This window comes from Oreochromis aureus, linkage group 9, assembly GCF_013358895.1.
Source record: "Oreochromis aureus strain Israel breed Guangdong linkage group 9, ZZ_aureus, whole genome shotgun sequence".
NCBI classification, from domain to species: Eukaryota; Metazoa; Chordata; class Actinopteri; order Cichliformes; family Cichlidae; genus Oreochromis; species Oreochromis aureus.
In genome coordinates this window covers 3,727,549-3,739,760 of record NC_052950.1, presented here as the reverse complement: position 1 = coordinate 3,739,760, position 12,212 = coordinate 3,727,549, and the positions used below count along the sequence as shown (strand labels likewise).

Below are 12,212 nucleotides of genomic sequence, written 5' to 3'. Positions count from 1 at the left end.
GGCTGGACCAGGTGACCCTGAATCCTCCCTTAGTTAAGCTGCAATAAGCTTGTGTTTTGTCTTCACTCACCTTTTGTATATACCACTCTGTATTTAATCATTAATTATCATTATTCTCTGGATGTCTTCCACAGTCTGTTTTTCATCCTGTCTTTCTCCCATCACCTCCAACCAGCAGCTGCAGCAGATGGCCCCTCCCTGAGCCTGCTTCGTCAGAGGTTTCTTCCCACTGAAAGAGAGTTTTTCCTTCCCACTGTTGCCAAATCCTTGCTTAGATGGGGTCGTTTGATTGTTGTGGTTTCTCTCAAATATTGTAGGGTCTTTACTTTAAAATATAAAGGGCCTTGGGGGACTTGTTGTAATTTGGTGCCTTGTATGAATAACATTGAATGGAATTGAAGTTGAACATAGATGCACAAGCACAAAACATTTGTCATTTTTATTGTAAATGTCATAATGAATTCTGTTTAATGCTTTAAAATTGTACGTTTTCCTGTGCGTAACAGCATATTCTTTTTTCTTTTTTTTTAGTAAGAATACAGGCAATGTATAGTTTTCAAGCAACTATATGAACAGTGATGCTGGCTTCTGAGCCGTTGGCAGAATGTATATTGTTTATAAACCAGGAAAAAAGAAGCACATCAGCAACAAATAACAAGTGGAAAGCATCTGTGTTAAAAATATCCGGGACATGAAATGGAGAAAGTTACAGCCTTTTGATTTAAAAGTGTTGATTTCATCGTGTAATCACTCAAGACTGATAGACATTAAACAACTGTTTAATGTCTATTTTCTGATATTTTACATTATCATTTAAAAACTGCATCTGTATTTATCTTTGTGTAATACTAAAATTTGTTTGACTGCCATGAACTAGTGTGTCAAATTTCAAGAACTTCTGCTGTGTGGTCTGAACACTGGTCAAATATGACTTATTTGGCAGATTGTGACTGAAGTAAGTAGAATGTAGAGTTTTATCTCATCAATATGAATCTGACAACAGCTTTGACCTGAACACAGGGGAACATTTTGGGGACACTAGGTCTCTGAAATCTCAAGATTGACTGAATTCTTATACATCACATCCATTTTTCTAATCCAATCATAGTATGAATTAACCCATATATGTAATCAAACTTTACTGATCTCCACCTTGAATCCACCGAGAAAAACAAACTCATGTTGTTCGTAAAACATTTACAAACACTGATATGTAACATTTCTAAAACTCGTTTCGTGTACTTTTTGTGGACATGTAACTTCTGCTGTTTTGACTGACAGAAATGTGTCTCTTTAATTTTGGGAAGTGTTTCACCAGGAGCTGCCTGAAATAGTTCTGGAATTTCTTCCCAACAAACGTGTAGAAGACGGGACTGATGCAAAAGTAAATGTTGGCAATGTTACGAGTGATTTGAAGGGCATAGCCCAGTTTCTGTTCTTCCTCACAGCTTGTTGGTTCATCATACATCAGTACAATATTAAAGGGAGTCCAGCACATGAAAAACAACAGCACAATGATGAATATCAGCCGGACTGTCTTGAACCTTGACACAATCTTGGACGACACAACAGTGATTGTGATTCTTATGTAGCAATAGACAATTACAACCAGTGGGAAGATAAAGAAAAGGAAAAGCTGAAGGTAAAACCCAGATAATCTCAACGCGTCCACATCAATATTTGGAATGTAACCAGGATACTCTTGACACAGAGTTTTGTTGTCAAGATTAGATGTAAAAATTTTATGGAGAATCATTGGTCTGATACATGCCAAACCACTGACCACCCACACCACAGCGCAGGAGAATACTGCATACCTTCGATTCCTCACTTGTAACGGACCCACCGAGTACACAACTGCAAGGTGTCGGTCAAAGGTAAGAAGAGCTAGGAAGAGGACAGAGCTGTAAAACCCTAGATAGTAGACGCTGCCAACAATCTTGCACATAGCGGTGCCAAAGATCCAGTTGGAGAGCTGCATGTAGACTGCCATGAATGGAAGACTAGTTGCGAAGATCAAGGAGGACACCACCAGGTTCAACAGCAAGATGTTGGTCACAGTGGTCAGCTGCTCAAACCTAAAAGGGAGTCAACATGAAAAGTTATTATATGTGAAAAATGACTCATAAGTAAAGCATTATAAAACAGCTGTATTTCACTCTGAGCTCAGGTGGTTTACAGGCAACTGGGATCTGTGGATTGTTTGGTGATACAGTGTTTTTCTGGAGGTGATCATACCGTAGAATCTGAGTAAAGGTGTATTTTTGGAGGGTGCAAAGAAATTCAGTAGGAACTTCATGTGGGGATCATAGAATTAGAGCAGAAAAAGATGATATTTCAAGATTCTCGACTTGATGGAAAATAAGTACGGTCGACCTCCGCAAAGTTGTAGTTCAGAGTTCACAGCATTATTATACACACATCATTATGTACTATTCAAACATAAGGAGCAAAGAGCAAAGGCTCAAACTCAGAAACTTTTTGGTGTGAGTGTGGTCTCTCTCTCTCTCTCTCTCCCTCCCTATATATAATATACATATGTATATTATATATAGGGAGGGAGAGAGAGAGGGAGCTTGTCAGACTGCAGTAATTTTTAGTTTTACTTGTTATACTGAAGAAAAGTCTAAGAGTAAAATAATACTTTTACTATTTTTTCTTTGCATTTGTCCAAATCCAGGCTGTAATCAAAACTAAGAGAACTGGTATTAATATGAACCTTACTACTGCCATAGAAACGGGAAATATATTTATCTTGAGGTCCAATAGTTAGCACCAGATAGTAGATTGAGTAGATTGTACCTGAGGGACAGAAATGGACATTTACTATACTCCACCATACATACTCTCACCCTCTCACCACAACCGGTCGCAGCAGATGGCCCCGCCCCTCCCTGAGCCTGGTTCTGCCGGAGGTTTCTTCCTGTTAAAAGGGAGTTTTTCCTTCCCACTGTCGCCAAAGTGCTTGCTCATAGGGGGTCATATAATTGTTGGGTTTTCTCTGTATGTATTATTGTAGGATCGACCTTACAATATAAAGCACCTTGAGGCGACTGTTGTTGTGATTTGGCACTGTATAAATAGAATTGAATTGAACTGAATTGAATACCAGCCCTTCTCTGTGATTTTATGTAGATTACCACTTCATTGCTAAGTTGCTGTCATTTCAAATTACTTCTACTTTGTTACAGTACCACTAACAACTGACAGTGGCATCTTTACTAGCAAGCAAATGTCACTACTTGGATCTTGTTGAACAGCTGGCATCTTCATGGTACCAAGCCTTCCCAGCTACCATAGGGTAGCATGTCTTTAGACCATGGGAGGAATCTGGAGCTGGAGTGAACCCATGCACACACATGCAGAACATGCATGTTCTGTTGCTCTTGCTCTGATCCAGAGGCAACACTGTTCCACACTTCCACACAGACCCTCCTGGTGTGAGGCAGTTGTTTTAACCACTGAACATCCATGCTGCCCCAGGAGTCTATTTTACCTTGACCATTAACACTTTTAGAAACCAAAGAAGCCTGAGAGAAATTCCCACATAGGTCTGGTGCTCTTGCTCTTGCTCTGAATCATAAACTTTTCGGTCCAGGGCTCGAGCAGATTTTGTTGAATTTCTCCCTGACATTGCCTATTGTGTTTTCTGTGAACACCAAAAACATCTTTAGATTGCCTGCTCACAAAGGTAGAACTGGAGAAAACACATCTGGTACACAGTGACAGAATATCTCAGGGGCTGGAAAGAAGATGCTCTACCTTCTGAATAGCCACTGTCTTCCACTGTCTGTGGGGAAAAAATTAAAGAGGCTGCCATAGTAGTATGGCTTTATCATGTTACCCTAGTCTGTTGTATTTCTGACAACCTCATGACATTTTGTGTCAAATCCATCTCTGCCCCAAATGATCTAAAAGCCTGTCATAGAACTGCTCCTCTCTTGTGGTGCATACTTTGTCCATTTTTCAGTGAAGAATGTCAGAGTGGAATTCTTTTGGAGTATAAAAAGATTAATATAAGTTGCTAATAAATTTTTATTTACATTTTTGTTTGTTTGCTTTTTTTTTTACCTTTTATGACCAGTTTAGTATAACATTATATTGGTGCTTCATTAAAAGTTTAAATTAATTATCAAGAATCATGACGGCTGAAAAAGTTTTCATTCAATTCACTGTATAGTTGCTGATAGTGAAAGAAACTGAAATGCAATCTTTAAACTCTTTATGCTTTTTTAATATTATAGCTTTAGCTTTCATTTAAAGTTCCCATTGTAAATTAAACAAAGGTGAAATGCTTTTGTCTGAAAAGTGCATTGTTTTTTGTTTGCTTTGTTTTTTTAAAGCATAAATGTCCTGTTTTCCAAAGCACCTCAGTCAGACAGAGTCTCCTTTCCAGTACCCTGGTGTAGACCTACCCATTAAGACTGAGAAATGTTATCCCCCTAATATTAGATAACACTCTTTCATTACCCCTTCTTAAAAAAGGACATAATCCCAACTTCCGTGCAACGTTACATTACAGAGGGATGTCAGCCAAAACAGCCAGACAACATCCAGAGCCACGAGAAACTCAGCATGACTTCCACTCACCCCATTGGTCCTGCCACCAAGGAGCTGTTTAACCGCTTCAGTGACCTCACTCCCAGTCTGGCCAATTTTTCTCGATCACATTAGCTCGGATTCCTTTCCCATGAGAGGTGTGATGCTCTGTGTCCCAAAAGTTAGTTTCAATCCTTATGCCCACAACTGCAGCTCAGCTCTCAGAGTACCACACCCCTACATCACCTCCTGGGAGTGGTGGGCCAGCACGAGGGGAAAAATGTAGGTCATAGTCACTGGTGGTGTGCGGCTCAGTACTGAAGTACCAATTCCTCCAATATTCGATATTTATGTTCTAGATTTGATTATCATATTAAAATATTAATATTTTCGTAATTTGGGGTAAATTTGTAGTTGATCATAAAAAGGAACACAGTGGAAAATAACTAGATTATTGGGATCGCCTGAATGATTGATAGGAACCATTTCTTCTTCCCCCTGTCATAGCAATATGCGAAACACGGCCGTATAAATGCGTCACGGGTCACGTGTGCTCACTCATTCAGTGGACGATCGTAAGCACAGGCCAATGTAGGCTTTAAAAAATAAAAATTAACTCAGAAATATGTCATACAAACATAAAAACAGATATCTTTAAAATAATTTCTAAATTGTATTAATATTTTCTGTCAGTCACATTTTTTGAGTGATTCTAAATTGAATGTTTTTAAATGCTGTGTAATAATTCTTCATAATTAGGAAATTATGAAAGGTATCATTTTAAATACAGTACTTTTTATTTAAGTCAAGTCAAATGGCTTTATTGTCATTATAACCATGTGCAGTGGTACACAGGGAAGCGAGACAGTGTTCCTCCAAGACCGTGGTGCTGCAAGCTACAAGTTTGCAAGTCTGCAAAAATTGCACAAAAATTTTGTGTGTGTGGCATTGTGCAAATAAGTGCTTGGTAGTGACGTCTATGAAGGTATGTGTGTGTGTGTGTCAGTCCAGTCACTGAGTGTTCAGGAGTCTGACGATTTGGGGGAAGAAACTGTTCCTCAGTCTGGCAGTGAGGGCCCGAACACTCTGGTACCTCTTTGCTAGAAGGCAGCAGGGTGAAGAGTGTGTGTGAGGGGTGTGTGAGGTCCTCCACAACGCTGGTGGCTTTGTGGATGCAGCGGGTGCAATAAGTGTCTGATTTTCCAAACGTGGTATAGCACATCACTAGTAGCTAAAAAAATAAATAGATCATAGTCATCTGCTTTTGTAGTATGAGGAAGTTGTGTATAAGAATAGTTCGCCCTCCCTTATTTGTATTTATTTATTGGATTAGATAATAATTTTGATGAGATGCAGTGTAAAATGTCTGAGGGTCAAACAGTCTCCAAAACCTCACAGACTTGTTATGTTTTTTTAAGCAGTGATGTATGTAAAGCCAACCACAAGGTGGATTGTGCAATGATAAAAAAAGAGTTAGATGATGTTTGGCTGGACTGTGAGACACGTAAGCTGCTTTTCTCTTGTATCTCTTACAAAATAGCTGCTTTTTACCAGAAGTGACAGATATTGCCAAATCAGCAAACACTAACAGGTTAGTCATGTCAGCCATGCACTCATCTTCAATTGCCAGTTAAAGTTTTTGAAACTTAGGATTGTTCTATATCATAGAAACATGGAGAAAAGAAGAAGTGAGTGAAAATTTGTGCCCCTGCCAAAACTTTTGACCACAACTGTAGGAATTTGAGCCTAAATGTATATTGAAAGTTACTGTAAATAACAGCTTATGTGAATGCATATAACTGAACAACTTAAATCAGTAATTAATACAACCATGAAGTTTTGTTGGACAACTCACCGGTAGATGATGATGAGGACTATGCCATTGCCAATGAGATTGAAGACAAACATGAAGTAGTACAGGATGGACAGTTGAGCTCCCAAAATATTGTCACTGTCCCTGTTGCATGGTTCAGCTACTAAAAACCCAGTGCTGTCATAATATTCATTTGTTGTAGGTTCCATCTTTGTCTAAAACGTTAACAGAAAAATCTCTCCGTCAAATGCTTGAAGAAAAGTCTGTCACAAATAGAAACCCAACTGTGGCGCAGTGTGCTTTGTGGCTCAGCTGCAGAAGTAGGGGTGGAGCAGTTGGTTTGGGGTGTGGTATCAGGGGAGGCTGATTCACACAGCTGACCTCCATCATCTGACCACGTCTCTCCATTTGAGTATGTTACAACTGTTCATGGCATGAAGCAGAGGGAGGGCAGCGGGAAAGCTGCTGCAAAGACAGTTTGAACATAAAAACAGTCAACCTACAACGCTGTGCGTGTGGGTCCTTTATTGTGTCACAGTGGTGCCGAAACTCAAGCCGCAGTACCGCGGACCTGGTATCGGCCATGCAAGAACCAGGCGGCCATGTTTCTCTGCCAGTTGAAGCATCTCCGGGACCAGTCTGGTTCCTTGGGCTGATTCCTCGCCAGCACTGCCATGACTCCCTCCAGAGATGACACTTCCAGAGGTTTTGCAGTCCATGGGAGTGCCGCTGTGCACCATTTCTGCAAAGAGTGGGGGAGGTTGGACCTAAATAAAGAAAGCTGGGAGGAAGGTCAAAACCCAGCTAAAAATAAAATTCAACGAATTCTGGACCTGAGAGCAAAGAGCTGCACAAATTGGGAAATTTTTCACAGGAGATTTTGTTCCACGCCCAGGAGATAAAACACCGGGTTTTATCTCCCTGTAAATATTACAGGGAGATTACTCACTTCTTCCAGCTCAAAGTTACTTGACAAGTGGTAAAGACCCTTTGTGGGTGACGTTGTCTGTGAGGTGGTGATGTCGGGTGAAGATGGCTCTCTGTGGGGACTCCAGCTGTACACTTTTCCCTCCCTTTTTTTATTAGAATGAGGGACAATACATATTAATGAGCATTTTAACATATGTAAATAGACCCTTTGCCAGGTTGATGTTACACACAAGTTAATAGCAAAATACAGAGACACTATTTACAGACCATATATATAGAAACAAGGACAAAAAACAGTGATCACATCATATTAGAACAACCAATGACAACAGGAATGGACAACAGAGGACAATATAGAAAACAATAACAAAAACACATCAGTTATATTGCACATGCCCTGACTGTCCTGATATTGCAATGACCCATTACATTAATAATTGTCTTCTCTTTTGTGATATACTAACTATGTTTATTCTGCAGACTGACACCTCAAACGGAGGCCTAGGTGCCACTTTGTCCCAGCAGGTAACGGGGTTGACCGCCCAGTCATTTATGTATCAGCAGAAAACCGTCAGAGCAGGAGGCCGGGTACAGCACAGTAGAGAAAGAGTGCCTGGCCATCCCCCGGGTTAGGGTTAACTCAACCTACAACGCTGTGTGCGTGGGTTCTGTATCATGTCAGAGCAACTACTAACAAAACATTGGAAGAACAAACATTTTTTTTTACTATTTGCAGGCCTATGACATGAGAGTTTATAAAAAATACAACAAGAACCCCGAGGAATCTAAACAGATGTGAGAATCATATTACTGATCTTAATGATCTTAAGTGTCTTAGCCCTCTGCTCGTCTGACTGAAGAGAGGACTTGGTTGACTCAGTGTGTTCAAGTCACTCTATCATAAATCATCGAAGATAGAGGAAGTATCACAAGTGTGTGTGTGTGTGTGTGTGTGTGTGTGTGTGGTCAGCACATCCTCTGACCAGAGCTCCTCCCTGAACAGAGGCAACTTCTGTGTGAATGATATGACACAAAAGCAACAGCAGTGACAAAGAAAACAGGCCATGAGGCACATTTGCAGTATGTGTATGAAAATGATCATAACCGCTTATCTTAGTAAGAGAAATCAAACATTTTCAATCCTCACAAAATGCAGACGAACTGAGCAAGCAACCGGAAGTTACCTGCAGGAGGTTGTCAACTTGAGAGCAGAACACACCCCATGAGTAAATAATACAATTTCACGTGTGCAGACATTCATTGACACTTGCACAGTTGATTTTTTTATATGTAAATTCAATAACCCACACATGCAGGTATGAGCCAAGTGCACAAAGCATCATAAACACAAAAGTGAATCTGCTTTCAAGCACTGCAGGAGATTCATTCTCCCGCACTCAGCTCTGCTTTTGAAACAAAATTCTGCTTAAATCAATCAGACTTTTGACAGTGTGAAGCCAAAAGGAAGAAGGTCGCATTCAAAACACTACAACATGACACCACCTCACTGATTGGCAGGTTCAGTTTACTGTGTTTCTCTAAGGCTACGTTCACACTGCAGGCCAAAGAGCATCAAACCCTATGCGACCCGTATCCGATCTTGGTATGACAGTGTGAACGGCACAAATCCAATATTTTCAAATCCGATCTGGGTCACGTTCGTATGTGGTACTGAATCCGATACGTATCTGATGTTTTAGAAAGCGACTGCTGATTGAACGGTCATGTCGCAATAAATCCGTCTTTTACGTCACTGACACAAGACAGACGCCAATTATCAGCGCCCGAGAAGACATCGCGAAGGCTTCCTGGCCATCCAGTGTAGATGTTAAAGAAACTGTTTGGAAGACAACGTTGGAGAAACGTGAACATTTTATTTGTACTGTATAATCTGCAGATTCTGACAGAAATCTGACACTATCGTTTGAAGCACCGCTCCTCTAAAACAGCAATAAGGATCATTATTAGGCCATATGTAAATAACAAAATGACTTTACAACTTAAAGCAAAATTGGGAAACGTAAAGTCCGAAACAATTATTTATATTAAGGCCATCAGTCAAACAATACTGTTTGCTCTGGGTCTAAACAGAGCGCGTTGTGTGTGACGTCTTCTTTTGCGCATGCGGGCCGCTTTGAGCGTTCACACTAGAGCGCGTTTGCTGTCACATTTTATTTGTAGTGTGAACAAGCAGACCAAAAAATCGGAATTGAGCATTAAGACCTGCAGTGTGAACGTAGCCTAAGATGCATCAGGGCAGCACATTAAAACCCTTTGAGGTCCACACCAAGAAAAAAGCAATGGAAAAATGTTTTGTTTGCATTTCTTATTGACTTGGGTGAGTAATAACCACAATCAATATTTTTTTTCCAATAGACCCTGTAGTTTTTAAAATATTGATCTCTACCAAAATGGTTGAGATGTCACTTAATGGTAAAAGTATGAAATATCATGCAAATACAAGTACAGTAGATAGTTGAAAAAATCGAATAAAGGGCCAAATTATAATTAAACTAATAACAGAAACTATCCAGGGCATTGGATACAGTTTATTTCTAGTAACATGCCAGTGACCATTGCTGGTTTTCATTCCATCAAAGGAAACCCATATGGAAAAGAAATAGAAAAAAAGATGTGGCCTACTTCATATAGTGAATCATATAAGGCTTATATGATTTACTCATGAAAGTGGCCACTTTCTCATTACTTTCATATACTGTTTTAGTAAGTATCCAAAACATACACGTTTCTTTTATATGATTTTTCAAGGGATCTTATATCTGTTTTCACTCTTGTATGCTTTTCATACAAGTTTCACACAAGACAGATACAAACTGTATAAGATTTATATATATCTTTTCCATATGGGAAGTATTATATTAAACAACAAATGTTTTTTAATTTTTTTTTTTTATCAGCAATTCTGAAAAATGTGCAACAGCACAAAATACTCTCATTCAGGCCACTTCTGATTGAATGCTACTGTGCAAAATCATTTTTGTTTTTTAAAAAAAAATAAAAAATAAAAACAGTGCAAATCAAGCACATCTGCTTGTGGTTTTGGTCATTAGGGTCTTAGGGTGTAGCATTGATTCTGTGGTCTTGCAGAGCTGAATCATGGTTGTCCAACTCTAGATGCTGGCTTGTTAACTTGGTTCAGACACAGCCAAGCAGAAACCTTTTGAGAGCCGCGGTTTCTGGTCCAGTAGGGCACAGTCCCTCTTGTAGACCAGGTATTCAAGTCAAGGATGTATCCGAACAGTTGAATATGCCATCTCCTTACCTTGTAACTTATAACTTGTCTTATACAGGTGTAATATCATATCGTATCAGAAAGCTTAATTCCTCCCATATGCTAATTATATACAGGGATGAGTGATGGGCATGGAATGGTGATCTTTGCATTGGACTCTTTGCTCTACCGCAGGCATTGTTTAGAAGGTTGACACATTTGTTGTCAAACCATTTTATTGCAATCAGACCTTCATCAGACCTGTAATCAGAGGCTCCATGGCCCTTCTTCATCAGGTCTTTGTCTGCCATCAGGGGAACTCCACCAGTGCAGTTTGGTCATACAGTACCAATTCACCTACCAAATAATCAATTTTAATAACACGTAGGTCATGTTAGCACTAGCACCATAAAGTGACAAATCAACCGTTTGGTTGACCACTTTTTAAAAAAATTATTAAACATTTAATTTCACTTTTTTAATGCTGTCAAGTGACATACATCTGTTTAGTAAGTCCTCTAACACTATCATATATCAAAAAAATTATATCTTCCTACCTTAGTTTCATCAAAAACACTCAAAATATGTTGGATGGTTTTTTGTTTCTGACTTCCTGGTTGGGAGAGGGATAAGAAGAGCCAACCGTTTACATTTACAGTGCCTTCTGGCGGATTTTTTGGAATTACAGATGTAAACCAACTGGTAGAAAAGACTCAACAAGGTAGGTCAATTTTAGTGAAAGCCTCAGTTAGATACAGGGCCTGAAAATGTGCTCTACCAATTGGTTGAGCAGAACGCTAAAGGGTTAAGGGCTGTTTTATATCTTCTTGGTTTACACTTTTTTAAAACTTTCTTAAATAACTATCAACAGTTTTTGATGTATAGCAGTGGAATTACTGACAATTTAGTTCTTATATGAATTTTCTATAGAAAAATATTAACATGATTTTCTAAAATATGAACAAATAGACATAATAGACATCCTCTAATCACATGAGCCAGGATGACCTCAGGAATTCACATGACAAGGTGGGGCCAGGTTTCACAATGAGCTCACCCGAAACCCTGGCTGATTAGGTACCACACCCGCTTTCACACCTTGGCGCATGTGATTAGAGGATCACCAGGGGGTCCTTTGTCCCTCCTTGGGGGATACTCCCACTGGGTTTAAATCTGGGACTCTCGGCCATTTGACCTTAGAACTGAAGAAGCTTCTCGGATGAGAGGTGAAACGTCTTCAAGCAACTTAAAGAAGTCCTCTGTTAGTTGCACTGTAACAGGGATAGGCAGCTTTAAGCTTCTTTTCTTCTTCACTGACCTCTTTTCACTCTCTTTGTGATTATTCTCCACTCTGCATCCAGTCACGGCATAATTTGCAGTGACTGGCTCTCTTCCACAGTGTGTCTTTCACCTTGTTTTCCTCCCCTCTCCCCAGCCAGTCACTGCAAATTATGCCCCTCCGGGACAACTGGTTCTTCCAGAGGTGTCTTCCTGTTAAAAGGGAGCCTTTGGTAGTCCAACAGTCTTGAAGGAGTTCCCTGAGATGCTGAGCACTTGTTGGCCCTTTTGCCTTCACTCTGCGGTCCATCGCATCCCAAACCATCGTGACTTAGGTCAGGTGACAGTGGAGGCCAGGCCATCTGGCACTCCATCACTCTCCTTCTTGGTCAAATAGCCCTTACTAAATGCAACTAAATG

General features: G+C 39.9%; 1 protein-coding gene across 1 annotated transcript; it reads right to left on the bottom strand.

Moving 5' to 3' along the window:
- Positions 1-424: 424 nt before the first annotated feature.
- Positions 425-6,637, bottom strand: LOC116328364 (C-C chemokine receptor type 1-like). Its single transcript, XM_031750128.2, has 2 exons — positions 6,395-6,637; positions 425-2,078 (listed from the first exon to the last, which is right to left on the bottom strand). Exons 1-2 carry the CDS (start codon positions 6,559-6,561, stop codon positions 1,223-1,225), a joined length of 1,023 nt encoding a protein of 340 aa, XP_031605988.2. The 5' UTR covers positions 6,562-6,637; the 3' UTR covers positions 425-1,222.
- Positions 6,638-12,212: the final 5,575 nt, after the last annotated feature.

Coding starts and splice junctions, on each gene's coding strand:
- LOC116328364 (XM_031750128.2), bottom strand. CDS start 6,561: ATGGAACCTACAACAAATGAATATTATGACAGCACTGGGTTTTTAGTA. Junction 2,079..6,394: donor GTCCTCATCATCATCTACCG/GTGAGTTGTCCA, acceptor ACTCCCTTTTAG/GTTTGAGCAGCTGACCACTG.